Source organism: Mustelus asterias, chromosome 9, assembly GCF_964213995.1.
Source record: "Mustelus asterias chromosome 9, sMusAst1.hap1.1, whole genome shotgun sequence".
Lineage (NCBI taxonomy): Eukaryota > Metazoa > Chordata > Chondrichthyes > Carcharhiniformes > Triakidae > Mustelus > Mustelus asterias.
The window spans coordinates 106,206,649-106,225,399 of record NC_135809.1 but is presented as its reverse complement, the minus strand read 5'-3'; the positions used below and the strand labels follow the sequence as shown (position 1 = coordinate 106,225,399).

At 47.3% G+C, this 18,751-nt stretch overlaps 1 protein-coding gene across 1 annotated transcript in view; it reads right to left on the bottom strand.

The window, feature by feature from the left end:
* The window catches only part of insc (INSC spindle orientation adaptor protein), a 208,831-nt gene that overhangs the window by 47,037 nt on the left and 143,043 nt on the right, over positions 1 to 18,751 (bottom strand). The window contains exon 6 of the mRNA XM_078221282.1: positions 14,748 to 14,919. Within this exon, the coding sequence (XP_078077408.1) occupies positions 14,748 to 14,919 (172 nt within the window). The remainder of the gene's footprint in view (positions 1 to 14,747; positions 14,920 to 18,751) is intronic.

The following is an 18,751-nucleotide window of genomic DNA, read 5'->3' as shown; positions in this document are numbered from 1 at the left end:
CCCAACCAGAAAAAAATGGCGCCGCCGGGACTGCGCAGAAACGGGCATGCCGCTGATTTGCATTACTTTCCATACTTTAGCATGTCATTATCGGGATCGACACGGCAACCTCCGCCCACGGTAACGCCTCCCAACTCTTTGGTATGATGTCACTTTGGCGGGAATCAGAGTCGGCTTATAAAAGTCTGAACCTTGTGTGGCAGCCTTGAACTGGCGTGAGGTGGTAAGTGCTGCTCGTGGAGCACAGGGGATGTTGCAGGCAGGCCCTGGAGATGTCTGGTGGGCTTCCTCCTGCTGGCTTCAGGTGCTGGCGCAGTAAGAAGTCTCACAACACTAGGTTCAAGTCCAACAGGTTTATTTGGTAGCAATAGCTTTTGGAACGCTCGCTGCTCCTTCATCAGGTGAGTGACGAAGTCAGGTGAGTGACTCACCTGATGAAGGAGCAGCAAGCGCTCCGAAAGCTAGTGGCTTTTGCTACCAAATAAACCTGTTGCACTTTAACCTGGTGTCGTGAGTCTTCTTACTGTGTTTACCCCAGTCCAACGCTGGCACCTCCACTTCAGGTGCTGGCCCATGGACCAGTGATATCTGGGATGGGGGGGTGGGGGAGTGGGCCTCTATTTTCTCCGAGCTCTCTGGGTGCGGTTCCGTGAAGGAGTCCTGCTTGACCATCCTCTCTCGGGCAGCGCTGTAGCTCAGTGTGGGAGGCACCCTCAAGGAGTTTTGCTCAGCCTTCCCCTCCAGGGCACTTTGCAGTGGCATTGTCTTGCCATGGGGTGTGGTCAGGGTCACGACTGAGTGCTGGTGTTCCGTGGTGGGGGAAGAGTGTACCATGTGCCGACTGAAGCCTAACCAGATGAAGCAGAGGTTCAGACGTGGACTGCATGGAATCTGCTGTCACTGGGCACACATCTGGTGCTGATTCGCAGTCTGTCCCCGCCCTGTGACACGCACCAGCAGCACATGCCTGGAACGGATCCTGCAGTTAAACACAATGGTTCAATGGTGCGCATTGCCCACGGCTGCACACCGACTTGCATAATCTGTGCCAGCATTTGTCATGATGGGAATCTCACACAACCCTAATCGGGTCACGCGCGGCACCATGGATTGTGTGGTGTTGCCAGCTCCCACAAGTGGGGGTACTGGCCCAAGTGAGGGACTGGGGTGGTGCTGGGTCTATGCAGCCAATGATAATAATCCGTCATTCTATGCTCTTTCCAAACCTCACTGTGCAGGTGGATCTCGGTTTGCTCGATCTGGAGCTGGCCATGTTGGTGGCAGCAGGGGCGGAGAAGGAGGAGGAGGCGGTGGCTCAGAAGGTGGAGGGCGTGGAGAGACCAACGCAGTGGCAGCCACTACCAGTCCCTCAGGAAGGAAGGCAGGGGGCTGCCGCTGAGGGCCAGGAGGTGGGTGAGCAGGCTCCCGAGAGGGTGCACAGAAGGCGGAGGGTGCCGAGGCCAAGGAGGTACAGACCCCCAATTCATTTGAGGTCCTCTTGGAGGAGATGTGCCGTCACCGGCTGTGGCTCTCCAAGACCATGGCGCGACACCTTTGTACACCCTGGCACCTCAGGGGAGGGGCGGCCACCCACTCCCTGTGGACATGAAGGTTACGGCAGGCCTGAATTTTTATGCCTCCCGCTCATTTCAGGCACCCAGTGGTGACCTAGCTGGGATCTCCCAGGCCTCTGTGCACAGATGTGTGCGGTGGGTCACAGATGCCCTGTATGCCCGAGCAGGGCACTACTTAAATTTCAATGTGGGCCATGCACAGCAGGAGGCCCGGGCTCTCGGCTTGGCTTCCATTGCTGGGATTCCCAATGTCCAGGGAGCAGTGGATGGGACACACCTTGCGGGTCCCACATGCAGGACTGCAGCAATTTGTGAACAGGAAGGGGTTCCACTCCCTGAACATTCAAATTGTCTGCGACCATCTAATGAGGATCATGCAGGTCAATGCACACCATCTGGGGAGTGTCCATGGCAGCTTTGTGCTCAGGCAGTCGGACATCCCTGGGCTCTTTGAGGACATGCCCAGGTTCCCAGGATGGCTGCTGGGTGACAAAGGGTACCCGCTAAGGTCATGGCTGATGACGCCTGTGTGGAAGCCCGAGACCGAGGCAGAGACCCGCTACAACGAGGCCCCATGCAGCCACCCGGTCCATCATAGAGCAGTGCATCGGCCTGCTGAAGATGCGGTTCCGCTGCTTGGACCGCTCTGGGGTGGCCCTCCAGTATGCTTCACGCATCATCATCGTTTGCTGCACTCTTCACAACATCGTCCAGCGGGAGGAAGGACGGAAGGAAGGAGGGAGGGAAGGAAGGATGAAAGGAAGGAGGGAGGGAAGGAAGGAAGGAAAGGAGGGAAGGAAGGCAGGAGGGAGGGAAGGAGGCAGGAGGGAAGGGAAAGGATGTGAAGGGAAGGGAAGAAGGAAGGAGGTGGACGTCCCGCCATATGAAGAGCAGGAGGAAAGGGGTGGGGGGGGGGGGGGCGGGGGGAGGTGACGGCAGGTGCCCAGCAGGGAAGGGCAGTGAGGGACACCTTGATTGCAGCCCGCTTCACCGAGCTGGTGCTGTGCAGTGAGGGGGCTGCAACCACCACACATCCACCACATCCCAGGAGCAAGTGCAGCCGCTATTCCCCCTCCAAACCGACCTGGGCCCTCAAACCACCCTTCCCCAGCCTCTGTCACCTCACCACCCGATCCCCCAGAAACATCCAAACCTGTTAATGTGCCTGGGCTGGCAATGGTTGCGAGTCTTGTTTGAAGGCTGGAGGATGATGACGACTCGCTGTTGTGCTCACTGGGATCCTGCCACTGGTGCAACTCAAGTCTGACTCCTATCTGTACTCCGAATGCACGCTGCCACCCTGGCCCACAGAGCTGTAAGGGTTGGAGACACATGTTTTTTGGCCAAGGTGGGGGTTTGCACTTGCACCAAGAGTCTGGTGGATGTTGGGGAAGGTAGGGCAGGCACTCTGTAACATGTGGCTGAGTCTCCAAGGCTCGACAGCACGTCTATGTTTGGGAATCGGGACCATTCAGCTACCGTGCCAAGCATGTGCGGGGTTCCAAGTAGGATGCTCACTCACCCTTACTGCTCCAGAGCGCAGTGTCAGACATCTGGCATTCACTGCTTCTGCCACCTCCTCCCACAATGCCGTGGCGGATGCACCCCTTGGGTGAGGGCCCTGGCCGGGGAAGATCCACTCACACCTCTCCTCCACGGCATCTAGCAGGTGCTCCTGCTTGGCCTCTGTGAATCTGGGAGCCCGTTTCCACGCAGACATCTTTGTGGCGTGACTGGCTGTGGGTCCATTCCTGCAGCTTATATACAGCCCTGGTTTATTAGGGGAGTGCCGGTGCAGTGAGTGTGGCCAGTCAAGGGCCAGTTGGCACCAAGTATTTGTGAGAAATTTTGAAGGCTGCTTTCAGTTGAGTGTCATGCATTCCTTGGGGTGCTGATTGGCTGCCATTCAATAGGCTGCTGTGTTCGGTGGGGTGCAATACTCAAGGCTCCCATTCAAGAGAGGGAATGATTGCAAGCTGGGGTTGTGCATGTCAGCAAAACACAAGCTCTCTGCCGGGCAGCAGTGAGGACAATATGTTCAAGACCAGCGATGAGGCCAGCTATGTTTGTGGGGGAGGTTGTGGGGACCAGCAATGAGGCCAGTAATGTCTTTATGGGGAGGGGGCCAGCAATGTCTGTGGGGGGAGTTGTGGGGGCCAGTGATGAGGCCAGCAATGTCTGCATGGGGTGGGGAGAGGGGATAGCGATGTCTGTGGGGCGGGGGGGAGGGTGGTGTTGTGGGGGCCAGCGATGAGGCCAGCTATGTCTGTATGGGGTGGGGGGAGGGGGGGGGGGCGCGGGGGGACAGCGATGTCTGTGGGGGGGGGGGTTGTGGGGGCCAGCGATGAGGCCAGCAATGTTTGTATGGGGTGGGGGGGGGACAGCGAAGTCTGGGAGGGGGGATTGTGGGGGCCAGCGATGAGGCCAGCAATGTCTGTGGGGGTTGGATGGCAGTGATCTGGATGCTGGGAGGTCATTTCAGAAATCTCCCAGCGATGTGCGCATGCGCGGGTTCCCACCCATCCTGCCGATTTCAGGCTCTTTGGTGTGAATAGGCCCCGCCCCCTGAGCTTTTAATGAGATTCACGATTGTGACCTCAGCATTGTACAGAGTGGCAACTTCAGACCTGAATCTCCCCACTCTGTACACAGAGGTCACGATTGTGACCTCAGCCAGAGTGGGGAGATTCAGGTCTGAAGTTGCACTGAAAAAACAGTCGTGATCTAGACCAGTTTTCCCGCCAATTCAGCACTTTTGGGAGAATCGCCCCCAATATTCGCAACCCCTCTTGAAAATGCTGTGTGTTACAGGTAGTGATTTCCCCCCTAACGGCTGCATGCTTGGAAACTGCAAGAAACAATACTTTTCACTAATACATGTGACAATAATAAATCAAATCAAAAATATATCCAATGACTGACCATGCAATTTATGCTTCTTAATCAGAGCTGTTTTAAAGATTTGTTTCCATGTGATCCAAGTCCTTAGGCTTTTAGCTACCCCCCCTCCCCCCTCTCTCCTCCCCCCCGCTCTCTCCTCCCCCCCCCCCCCCCCAACCCACCCCCCTGCCCCCCTCCCCCCCTCGGCTCCAGGACAGTACTGCTTAGTGCCTTACCGGTGAAAACTCTCTGAAATCACTAGCTACTTCCAATTGGATGTCTATGCCCATTGCTTATGCTAGTAGGATGCCATAAAAGAGTTGGTGAGGAGACAGCTGCAGCTAAGACTGTGTGGGTCTGCCACCAAACTTCCGCGTGGTTGTGGCCAGCCCCTTACCACAAGGCACCTTACATGATGTAGAACACAGGAATGCTTGTCTGGCTCCCACAGTGACCGTTCCCCTGGAGTGCAAGCACAAATTTGAAAACTTATAGCTAGCATGTCCTGCTTTCACCAGTCTTCTGTTAGTATTTGGTTCTAAACTTGCCCTCTTCCACAATTCTCCAATCTGTCTGCTTATGATGCACAATGCTTCCACTTTAGGTGTGGTCAGTATTTTCAGTGCTGCTGCTCCTACCCTGGGTATACTTCTTTGATCCTGGTTTGAAGGCATTTTCTTTGGAAGGAGAGAAGACAAGATTGAAAGAATGTGAGCGGCATCAAAAGTTGCCCCGTATGAATGTGTACAAAACCCATGACGAAAATAAATTGAGGTGCAGTGAACCTTTAAAAGAAGAGTCAATGAAAACAATGTAGCATTGGTGACAACCAATCTGAATTGTCAGAGTGGTTTTGAGTAAAGAAGGTGCTTGAGTGTCTGCAGTTATTCCTCCGTACCTTTCATTTTTTGTTGCCTGTCCATGGTTCTCCTACCAAAATGCATCACCTCATACTTTGCCGCATCGAACTTCATTTGCCACCTATCTGCCCACTTCACCAACTTGCCTGTCATTTTGAAGTTTTACACTGTCCTCTTCACAATGTTTCCCAGTTTTGGGTTATCCACAGACTTTGAAACTGCCCCCTGCACACCAAGATCCAGATCACTAATACATATCAGGACAAGCAACGGTCCTGATACAGACCCCATTGCAAACATTCCTTCACCCCAAGAAGTATGCATTGATCATGTCGCTCTCCTGTTACCGAGTCGGTTTTGTATCCATGTTGCTACTTTTGTATCCATGTTGCTATAACTTTTCTCATAAGTCTAAGAGTGGCACTGTATCAAATACCTTTTGAAAATCCATATACGCCATATCGGCCTCATCGGCCCTTTCTGTTACCTCTTCAGAAGCTATATAAGACCCTCGTCAGACCCCACTTGGAGTACTGTGCTCAGTTCTGGTCGCCTCACTACAGGAAGGATGTGGAAAAGATTGAAAGGGTGCAGAGGAGATTTACAAGGATGTTGCCTGGATTGAGTGGCATGCCTTATGAGGATAGGCTGAGGGAGCTCGGTCTTTTCTCCTTGGAGAGACGAAGGATGAGAGGAGACCTAATAGAGGTGTATAAGATGTTGAGAGGCATAGATCGGGTGGACTCTCAGAGGCTTTTTCCCAGGGTGGAAATGTCTGCTACGAGGAGACACAGGTTTAGGGTGCTGGGGGGTAGGTACAGGAGAGATGTTAGGGGTAAGTTTTTCACACAGAGGGTGGTGGGCGAGTGGAATCGGCTGCTGTCAGTGGTGGTGGAGGCAAACTCAATAGGGTATTTTAAGAGACTCCTGGATGAGTACATGGAGCGTAATAGGATGGAGGGTTATAGGTAGGTCTAGAAGGTAGAGATGTGTTCGGCACAACTTGTGGGCTGAAGGGCCTGTTTGTGCTGTAGTTTTTCTATGTTTCTAAGACTCTAGCAAGTTAATTAAACGTGATTTTCCCTTTAGAAATCTATGCTGGCTCTTCCTGATCAACTCACATTTTTCCTTGTGACTACTAATTTTATCCTCAATAATTGTTTCTAGAAGCTTCCCCACCACTGAAGTTAAACTGACTGGTTTGTAAATGTTGGGTTTTTCCTTACAACTTGAACAACAGATCATTGTTTGCAATTCTCCAGTCCTCTGGCACTTCCCGAGTCTGGGGAAGAATAAAAGATTATTTCCGCTTTCACTCCATCAATATCTTTGGATGCAATTCATCTGGTCCCAGTGCCTTATCAACTTTAAGTCCCAACAATCTATTCAGTGCTTTTTCATTATCAATTTGAAACCCTTCTAGTGACAGAGTTTCCTCCTCTTGATAACATCTATCTCCTTGGTAAAGACAGATGCAAAGTATTCATAAGAACATAAGAACATAAGAAATAGGAGCAGGAATAGGCCATCTGGCCCTTCAAGCCTGCCCCGCCATTCAACAAGATCATGGCTGATCTGAAGCGAATCAGTTCCACTTACCCGCCTGCTCCCCATATCCCCTAATTCCCTTATCGATCAGAAAACTATCTACCCGTGATTTAAACATATTCAACGAGGAAGCTTCCACCACTTCAATGGACAGAGAATTCCAGAGATTCACTACCCTCTGAGAGAAGAAGTTCCCCCTCAACTCTGTTCTGAACCGGCCCCCCCTTATTTTGAGGCTGTGCCCTCTAGTTCTGGTTTCCCTTCTAAGTGGAAAGAATCTCTCCACCTCTACCCTATCCAGCCCCTTCATTATCTTATATGTCTCTATAAGATCACCCCTCATCCTTCTAAACTCCAACGAGTACAGACCCAATCTGTTTAATCTCTCCTCATAAGCTACATCTCTCATCTCCGGTATCAACCTGGTGAACCTTCTCTGCACTCCCTCCAAGGCCAATATATCCTTTCGAAAATAAGGGGACCAAAACTGCACACAGTACTCCAGTTACGGCCTCACCAGTGCCTTGTACAGTTGCAGCAAGACCTCCCTGTTTTTATATTCTAACCCCCTCGCGATAAAGGCCAACATTCCATTCGCCTTCTTGATCACCTGCTGCACCTGCAGACTGAGTTTTTGCGATTCGTGCACAAGGACCCCCAGGTCCCTCTGCACAGTCGCACGATGTAATTTTGCTCCATTTAAATAATATTCCAATTTACTATTATTTCTTCCAAAGTGGATAACCTCACATTTGCTAACGTTATATTCCATCTGCCAGATCCTCGCCCACTCGCTCAGCCTATCCAAATCTCTCTGCAGACTTTCCGCGTCCTCCACGCAATTCGCTTTCCCACTCACCTTCGTGTCATCAGCAAACTTGAATACCCTAGATTCAGTCCCCTCCTCCAGATCATCTATGTAAATGGTAAACAATTGAGGCCCCAGCACCGATCCCTGCGGCACGCCACTGGTCACCAACTGCCAACGAGAAAAGCACCCATTTATCCCAACTGTCTGCTTCCTGTTAGATAGCCAATCCCCAATCCACGCCAACACCTTACCCCTAACTCCTTGTACCCCAATCGTCTGCAGCAACCTTTTGTGAGGCACCTTATCGAACGCCTTCTGGAAATCTAAAAACACCACATCCACCGGTTCCCCTCTGTCAACCGCACTGGTGACATCTTCATAAAAGTCCAGTAGATTCGTCAAACACGACTTTCCCTTCATGAATCCATGCTGCGTCTGCTTGATCGAACCATTCTTATTCAGGAGCTCTGTTATTTCCTCTTTAATAATGGACTCTAGCATCTTCCCAACTACGGACGTTAAGCTAACCGGCCTGTAGTTACCCGCCTTTTGTCTACTTCCTTTTTTAAACAGCGGCGTAACAGTAGCTGTTTTCCAGTCAGCCGGCACTACCCCAGAGTCCAGCGAATTTTGATAAATTACTACTAACGCATCTGCTATTACCTCAGCCATTTCTTTCAGTACCCTGGGATGCATTCCATCCGGGCCCGGGGACTTGTCTACCTTCAGTCCTATTAGTCTACCAAGCACCACCTCCTTAGTAACAGTAATTGTATTAAGGACCTCCCCTCCCACCAACTCTCGATCTCTAATATTCGGCAAACTATTTGTGTCTTCCACCGTGAAGACCGACACAAAGAACTTATTTAAAGTCTCAGCCATTTCCTCGTTTTCCACTATTAAATCCCCCCTCTCATCTTCCAAGGGTCCAACATTCACTCTAGCCACTCTATTCCTTTTTACATACTTGTAAAAACTTTTACTATCATTTTTTATATTTTGAGCTAGTTTAGTTTCATAATCTATCTTTCCTTTCTTAATCGCTTTCTTTGTCGTTCTTTGTTTTTCTTTAAAGCTTTCCCAATCCACGAATTCTCCACTATTTTTGGCCACTCTGTACGCATCTGATTTTATTTTAATACTCTCCTTTATTTCCTTCGTCATCCACGTCCGGTTATCCTTTTTCTTACAGTCCTTCTTTATCACCGGAATATATTTTTGCTGAGTACTTTAAAAAATCTCCTTAAAAATTCACTTAATTCACTTAATTCCTTCGTCATAAGCACATTTTTTATTATTTATCTTAATGTTTATTTTCTTTTTCATCCAGAGAACAAATGGAAGAAAATTTCATTAGATTAACAGAAGGTTCCATTTGCAGGAATATGTAGCATATTCAGATAGTATTCCAACTGCTGTTAACCTGATAAAAGGAGAAAAATTCAGCATGCTACTTGTAGATGTTTTGAAATCTTGGCATCCAAGGATGTCTTTTGATCATGCACATTATATAGGTAAATTGTAGCTACAGCAAAACAATCAACATCTGTTTCTAAAGCACTTAAAACTAGTAAAATGTCCCAAGGTGTTTCACAAGAGCGTTATTAAACAAACTTTGATGTGGAATTGCATAAAGATATATTCGAGCTGATGATCAAAGCTTGGTCAAGGAGGTAGATTTTAAGAAGCATCATGAAGGAGGACAGAAAAGAAGGTGGAGAAGATTAGGATTAAAATTCTAGGGTTTAGGACCTTGGCAGTTATCAACATATGAATTGGGAAGTGGGCCATTCGGCTCCTCAAGCCTGCTCTGCCATTCAATACCATGATCTGTTTGTGTTTCAAATTCCACATTCCCATCTACCCTGATAACCTTTGATGCCCTTGCCTAACAAGAATCTATCTCCCTCTGCCTTAAAACATTCAGTGACCCTGCCTCCACCATCTTCTGAAGCAGAGAGCTTCAAAGTCAAACAACCCTCAGAGAAAATGCTTCTCCTCATCTCCATCCTAAAGGTTGACCCTTAATTCTAAAGCAATCCCCCCCCCCACCCCACCACCGCAAGTTCTGGACTCCCCTACAAGAGGAAACATCCTTTGCACATCCACCTTGTCAAGACCATTCAGCATCTTATATATTTCAATCAAGTCACCCCTCATTTTTCTAAACTCCAGTGGTAACAAGCCCAGTCTGTCTAACATTTACCCATAAGACAATCATTGATTCTAGTTATCAATCTAGCAAAGGTCCCCTGAACTGCCACAACAGTTATGTCCTTCCTTAAAATACAACATTCAAAATTTGGTCCCACCAATGCCCTGTATAACTGTATTACCCTTATATTCACGTTCTCTCAGAATAAAGGATAACTTCATTCTTAATTACTTGCTGTACCTGCATATGAACTTTTTGTGACTCATTATTAGAACACCTGGATCTCTCTGAGACCCTTCTGACAAAGGGTCATCCAGACTCAAGACGTTGGCTCTATTCTCGCTCCACAGACGCTGTCAGACCTGCCGAGTTTCTCCAGCATACTCAGATTCCAGCATCTGCAGGATTTTGTCTTTATTATAGATCCCTCTGGACCTCAGAATTCTGCAAGTAAAACTCTGCCCTTTTGTTCTTCCTGCTATGAAGACAAGGCTGCCCACGGTGGAGCAATTAGAATCAGGGATTTGCAACAGCTCAGAATTTGAGGAGCGCAGGTAGTTTGGAGGGTTGTGAGGTTGTATGAAATTATAGAGACAGGGAGGGGTGAGGCAACGGAGGGATTTGAAAACAAGGATGAGAATTTTTAAATTCAAAATATTTTCCTTGGAAAGCCAACGTTGGTAATTTTTTTTCAAAGTCATCATTATTCAGAAGTGCAGACCATATGGCAACATAATAACTGATTTAGCTACCGAACGTGGTCTTGGTATGAATTTTCCCAAATGACATATCTCTCTTTGCAATCAGGAAATAATAATTTTGATGCCACAGTTTGAGCTGTGCACTATCTCTAGCTCACAAGACTTGTAAAATGAGGGTGGATTGGGTTAACACTGATCAACAAACTAGAAAGATAAAACGCTTTTAAAACTCCCCCGAGTCATACACCTTCACACATGCCAGCAAGATATGTGATAAAGAACCTTCTGGCTTGTGACCTCTGCAGTACAGACCTCCCTTATGCCTTTCATGGGGCCTATTCTACTGAGGACAGAATAGCATTAACATTTTTATTTGAAGCAGATGTAAGCACACTTCTGAAGCCTAATTTATCCCCCCTCAATGTAGTTTCAAGCTTATCAATTCTATCCATTGGCACCTCAAAATCCCCATCCAATTGGGAGATGTATGTTTTTTTTTCCCCTTAGGAAGATGTCAGGTGGCAAAGTAAAGAATTTATCTGACTAGTTCAATTTTCAAGCTGCATGTGAGTCCCACTTTCGCCAGCCCTCTTCAACAAACATGTTTGTAATTGAAATTATCTTTAGAACTGGGCTTTTGCCAAAGCATATGTTTCTTCCAAATAAGCAAAGAAACCAAACATATGTTCAGAATATAGTTTCATAATGCTTTGAATATTAACTTGTTCCAAAGCACCCAGACAAATGGATCAACTATCTCTACCCTTCTCTTCCCCTTCCTATTCTATACACATAAATTTTTTAAAATGTGGTCGACAATCTCAGTCTTACAAAGTTGACCACTGACAAAAAAATCTCACAAAGACTGTCTACAAATGGGACACTCCATCTGGTCATTAGCATAACAGGATAATGTGTGGAGTTCAAGATTTGAACACGCAATCTTCTGCTTAACAATTTCAAATCTCCAGGGCACTTGTGGCTAAAGTGATCTTTCTCAAATAACTGAACTAGTCAGAGAAATACTTTGCTACCTGACACCTTTCTAAATGTCTTCAATGTCATAACGCTGTTATAGTGCCATTCATAAGAGGGAAAATAGCATGAAGCTTTCCTGGGTAGTTCTTTTGTAAATAAAGTGAGTTCTGGAGTAATAAAGTTGTAAAGGTATTGTGAGCAGTGTAGGATCCCACGAAATTTCAATGCAGCAATGTAGCAGCCTTTGTAAATGTGGTAGTCTTCATCAGAGCATTTGAAACAACAAGTGGAGGCTGCAAAGATTTTTTCTTCAGCCCAATGGCATTCATCTATTGAGGGCATCTCTCACCTTCGCCTCAAGTGTTTTTTGCCAGGACCATGAGTTGTCGGAGGCCATGATGTACTCAAAGGTTACCATGTCAGGACAACATGTCACCAAAAGGCTCTGCATTTTTCTGAAGACCTACAAGTTCTAGAAGAGGTGAAAGACCAGAAGGACAGGCTCCAAGATGCATTAAGCAGCAAGCTTTCCAGGAATGCCAGCGTTGCCACTGGAGAGATGGGCTAGGCAGGTGATGTAATCTCTGTAACACTCAGGACTACACAGCTATGTAGAAATCCAATAGTTTGACCAGGCCAGGCAAAGAAGATCCAAGGCACACTATATAGTACAGAATGTCAGTACGCCTCCCTCCCCACAGACAAACTGACAACTAATTATCTCTAACTTTTCATCACCTCCCTATTACTCTTGGCACGTATCGCACATTTGGCAACTACAAGCTTAACCTTCATTTACTTACCACATCACAGGAGATGTTGGCAGATAATGCAGACTGCTAACCTCTCTCCCATACCCCCTTCAACCCACTGCGCAACCCTAACCCACCCACTGTCGTAAGCCAAGGGCATGCGTAGCCCCATCAATATAAATGGAGAATTGCCAATGCCTAGGTATATCTCAACATGTAGAATCTCACCATGGTGTAACCACACATTCCCAGCACATCAGGTTCTTTTTCAAGTGTAAAACCAAAATGCTGCAGATCCATTATTGCAGGCCCTTTTACCACTTCACTACCTTAAAAAGGTCATGACAAATCCATCACATCTTCTGCCATCTTCTCTGAAGATATATATCATCCACAGGGAAAAGGACATGGAGGGTATGAACTGAAGCTCAGTCTCTGTTGGAGGAGAAACAGAGCAGACATCTTACAATGGCATACAGCCAGTACACGTTTCTGGCCAGTCTTCCTCATTCTTAACTCTTCAACTCTACTGCCCACAAATCACATCCTCCTTCCCGGAAAGCTTGCCATCCATGAATGTTGCTTCCTGTCTCCCAGGAGCTAGCCGAGAGCTGGCAGAATCATGCAAGTCAGATGAACCAGAGCTGTGAGTAACGAGTCAGAATGTGTCCTCTCCCCAGCGGAGACTAAGGCAAAGACTGCCAAAGACAGCCATCAGATGCAGAACTTATGAGCCCACACCTCAAACAAAAAGACTTCTGATAAAGGTGCCAAATATTTCAAATAGGAAACCATTTTTTATTACTACATACATCTTGCACTTATCTTATATCTTGTCACTCATAGAGATTGAAGTAATGTTTGAAAGGGAGAATTCAACGAGACTGTGCGGCTATACTCAGATGATGACTATTGGCACATTCCTATTGAAGGATTTGTCATGATCTCTTCAAGATGAAAGTGAAATGGAAGGAAGTTTGAAAAGTGGATGTAGTTGTGCTATGGGATACCATGTGACAGTGTACAATGTTATGACCTAGACTCCCCTTTATTTAACCTCCTCAATCAACCACAACAAAGGTTTACATTTCTTTTTCACAAGGATATGCCTTTTCCAGATCAGAATGTATTTAAGTATTTAAGCTGTAAGGAACAAGGAGCCAACCAAAAAAGGTTTTCTTGAGTCAAAGAACGAGAAAAGTTATAACTTGAGAAAAGTAATAAACAGGGACATCGAGCATTGAGCCCCCATGCAGTCATAGGTTACACACATACACGTTAAAGAATATATGGGTTAAAAGGCCTTTGATTATCTTTAGATCATTGATGAGGATTGAATTTGCCCTGTCCACAGTAATGTCATCATCCAGTCACCATTTATGGTTATTTTGGACAATAACTGCTCACTAACACATTCCACAATACTTTCAGCAAACCTCAGAAGGTATTTATGTTTGTCCTATTGCCAAGTCCCACCATTAACTGTTCTAAATGGTGCTCTAAGTGAATGGAGCAAGCTGTATTATGCAGTTACTATGTCCCCCATATTCTAAGTGAATGGTGCAAGCTGTATTATTTAGAGCTGGGACAGCCTGTGAACAGATACCAAACTCCTGCCTAAGGAATTTTTTATGGCCAATGAACATTTATGAGGGGAAGTAGATACAATTCACACGCTGTCATGAGATTCATTAAAACATCTTCTACATTTACATTAATGTTCAAGAAACTAAGTAAAACTTTATTATTTGTAAACATATCCACAATATATTGTTGAAAAGGAATTCAATTGTACTCATCATTAAATGCTCTCACACAGCAAGCGATATATTATCAATGTAAAAGTCACAATTTTTGCACAGTTTGCACAATTGTTTTAATACTGAGATATTTAGTCATTGTCACGCTTACTAATCAGAGACAATCTGAAATACATTAAACACGAACATTGAGGATTTTGGTGAAAATCAGATAAATGTTAAGATCCAGTGGATGTTTTGTGAAGAATGCCTATTTAACATTGGCAGAGCACTCAATTGGATGAGCACTTGAAATGTCATAACATTCAAGGATATGGGCCAAGTGAAGGAAAATGGGATTAGTATGCATTTAGTGACAGTTATTGTTGTTGCAGACTCAATGGGCTGAAGGGCCTTTTCTGCGCTGTCTTACTCTATGGGCGGAATTTTCCCATCCCGTCCAGCACGGGAATCATAGCGGGCAGGACAGGACCATGCAAAAGTCCGTTGACCTCAAGCGGGATTTTCATGTCTTGGGAAAATCCCACCCAATGATTTACTTTTTAAGTCTTCGATAACGCTCAGAAAACGTGAAGAAAAGCAGGTGACCTCTAACTCAAATTTCTTCCCACTTAATATTTGTTGGAGACAAAAGTAGACAGATGAAATCCTTTATCCCCTGCTGAAAAGCAGAGAGAGTTCAGCTTTCTCCTTCCAGATTAGCTTCTCATTAATAGAGACATACTCACTGATAAGTGCAGTTACGATGTCCTCCATATTCTCTAAGAAGCTGCTGAGATGCTGTGTGACGGTGACATGTGGAGATGTAATCTGTGACACCACTGCCGCCGCTTCTGCACGAGTGGCTTCAGGGTTTGTTTCATTCGTGAGGAGGTCAGCCAAGCACAGCACACCATCCACCTGAAAGAGCATCGGCACAAAAAAAATATTTTAAACCATAATCAGTAATCCTATTTTCATCAGTCACAGCAGAGAATAGTATGTTCTTGTTCAAGCCCACACACTGCTCCTATCAACCCCTGAAGGAATATAGTCATTAGAAACACTACAGTGCAGAAGGAGGCCATTCGGCCCATTGAGTCTGCACCAACAAAAATCCCACCAAGGCCCCATCCCCATAACCCTCCATATTTACCCCAATGATCCCTTTAATCTACGCATCCCAGGACACTAAGGGGCAATTTAGCATGGCCAATGCACCTAACTCGCACATCTTTGGACTGTGGGGGGAAACTGGAGCACCCGGAGGAAATCCATGCAGACATGGGGAGAACGTGCAAACTCCGCACAGACAGTATCCCAAGCCGGGAATCGAAGCCAGGTCCCTGGAGCTGTGAGGCAGCAGTGTTAACCACTGTGCCACCGTGCTGTGCATTAGCAGTTTGAAAATTAAAACACGCAGATGGTTGTACAATACTGGGCACCTTGGCTTTCACCTCTAGACATTGCCTCAAATCTAAACCAGAATAATGGGTTAAACGACTGTTTCACACAGTCCTAAATATTTGGTACTAAATTATCAGATTCACTCAAAATCCACAAAGATAGAAAGAAGCAACAAAACAGATCTTTAAGCCTTCAAGCCTATTCTACCATTCTAATAGAGCAGGGCTGATCTGTATGTAGCTCAGTCCCATTACCTGCCTTTGCTCCACATCTCCAGATACTTTTTCATCTAGAAATAACTATCAAACTCAATCTCGAAAATTTCAATTGACCCATCATCGACAGCTTCCCTGAGTAGGAGGTACTCGGTTCCTATTATTCTTGGTGTAAAAAAGTGCCGTCTGACTTGACTTCTAGTTCTAATTTAATAGTTATGCTACAGAAAAGGAAAATGCTACAAATACTCAGAATGAACTGGGTGCCAGGGGAGGGGGGTTGTTGAGTGGAGTTTTGACATATGAGGGGAGGCAGGTTTGGGTGCCTGCTGGGCATTACATCCCCTAAAGGTGCCATCAGTTCAAGATCCCAACACCATCCCGCCTCCTTGCAGATTTCATCTAGGCAAGTTTGGATTGAGCAGGAAACTGCCATGTAGCTGGCGACAAGTTATTTCAATATTCTAAGAGGTAATTAAGTTCTTGTTTCAACATTTAATAGAATGTGAACCTATTCTCTGAGCGGTCAACAACTCACCAGGGTCACTGAGGTGAGTACAAAGCAAGGGGTGCTCCGTCAGTGAAACTGACTGGCTGGGAGGCTTTGATCAGTGAAACTGAAGAGCCACAGCCATGGCCAAGTGAGAGGCTGCTGCTCACAACGCTTTGTCTGAGAATGTGCTTTCAGTTGGTTAGTGCAAGTCCCTTCACCTGCCTTGTCTTCCCTCACCTTCAGGTGCCTTCCCTTCACCTCGACATTGGACCAGTTTATGCACCTTGTATCACTGATGTGGAAAAGGAGGACAAGCACTAGCAATGGCAACAACTGTTTTCCCCAGAGCCACATACCATTCGACAGGGCAGAGGAGATGGGCACACAAATCCAGCTCCACTGAGGCGGGACTCCCAGTGGAGGGTCTGCACCCAGAGGATCGCCTCTGTCAACACGTCTGAGTGCCTGTGCCTTAGGTGCTCTGGCTTTCAAGGCAGGTTATTTCAGACATCTGAAGCTTCTTTGAACAAGACCTCCTTCTCAGTGGTGCAGGCAGGCATGTCTGTAACCATCAGCGTACCTGTCACTCTAAGACGACTACAGAGTCTCTCGCTCTCCCTAAGTTAAGTGTTCCTGTAAGGAGTGAAAGCAGAGCTAGTGACTTGTGTAGTTAGGTGGGAATGACACCTTTTGAGGAGGATCACTGCGAGGCATGAGAGGGAAATAGGGTGAGGGCGTGCATGAGTATTGGTTGCTCAAATGGGGATGTGAGATTGTGCCAAGAGAGAGAGGAAAGAGTGGAGCTTAGCAGAATACGAGGAAAGTCAGAGTTTGGGCTTGGCACCTGAAATATTATGCCACTCACCCATCCCACCCTTCTGAGGCTCTGGATCCTCTTAGTGCACTGTCTTCTGCTGCTGCCTCCTGTGGCTACTTCCATCTATGCCCATTTGGTTTGAAAGGTTGTCTTCTTCTTCCTGTTCACTCAGATCCCTCAATAGTGAGAGACCGGAGGAGTAGCTTTCACTCTACGTCTTCTCTCCACTGATGGTTGCATATGTCCATGCAAACCCTCGCCCCTACCTGGTCTCCTTCCTCCGGTTCCTCTTCCACCTCTCCCTCCACTCCCTCCTGGACTTCCTCCTCATCAGAGGAGACGTTACGCTCCTCCTGGTCTTCTTCATTTGAGGCAGCTGAAGCACATCTTCAGCAGCTCGATGCACCGCTCTATCACAGTCTGGGTGGCATTGTGAGCCCTGTTGTAACAGGCCTATCTCTGCTTTGGTCTCAGGCCTCCACACAGGCTTCATCAGGCAAGATATTAACAGGTAACCCTTGTCCCTAATGAGCCACCTCTGCATCCTTGCAGCCTGGGGTGACCCTCAAATATCACAGGGATTTGAGATTGCTCAAGGATGAAGTTATCATGCATACTCCCTAGACAACAGGCATAAAAGTGCTTGATCCTCACCTGATGGTCACTGACCAACTGGACATTAAGGGAGTGGAATCCTTTCTTGTTAATAAACAGGGCCCCCTCGCCAAGGGGCGAATAGAAACACAAGTGCCATCGATGGCCCCCTGTACCTGTGCCAGACCAACGATGGTGCCGAATGCTGCAGTCTTCTTGTCCTGATGAGTCTGGTACAGATCCAAATTAATGAAGCCTGATACCCCCACAGGAAGTGCATCTGTGACTCCTCGCGGATGCAGATATGGGTGGATGACTGCGAAATGCCACCCAGATCACCCATTGAGCCCTGGAACAAACCGTGGCAGAGAGGTTGAGGGTTGCCGTGCCCTTTACGGCCACAAGGAGCAGGTGCCCTCCAACTCCACATGGCACCGAGTCCCGCACTATCTCCCAGGTGAGGCAGAATCTCCTACGATGCATATTGTCTGATGCTCCATGAAAGACACGTGGGTTCTCTAAGCCCTCGGTCTCCTCCTTTCCCTTTGAGCATCCTTTTTGGCTTGTGCTGCCTCCGGCCCTTGAGACTGCCCTGCGGCCCCCTGTGCTGGGTGCTCCGGTGTGTGGTCACTCATTGCTGCTGGAATCTCTCCCCCTCCAGTGCTGTAATGAGTAGAATTGCCAGCTCCACTGACTCCATCATGAGATCTCTTGGTAAGCTGCGAGAGGGATGGGAGAGAAGAGAAATGGAGATACACACACAGACACAGTTGGTGTCCCACCCAGCAACCTTCAAATCCCCACCCTCCACTCACCCATTATCCTCTTCCGGTCCTGGAAGCAGCCAGTCCTACATGTCTGTTGCCCTTAGACAGGCTGCACCACCCTAAGATTTGGTTGCTGTCAGGCTTTTACACTGAAGACTCCTGGACAGCCACTCCATCAATTTAAATGCCTGCACCTCCGCCCACGTCACCACCTCCATCCCACAAGACTGGTCACCCTGCTGCCTTCTCTTTCAGGGTCTCATCCACCCAGCCTCTCAGGCCCGCTTCCTTCACTCTGATCACACCCTTCCCCCACCTCATGGGCCCCACACCCACAGCTGTCCCGTAGCCCCATGCCAATAACATACTGATTAACTCGGCGCTCATTTTAATTTACTGCCAACACAGGCTGCAAACCGCCACAGCATCCTCAAAATCACTAAATATACTCAGGCTGCAA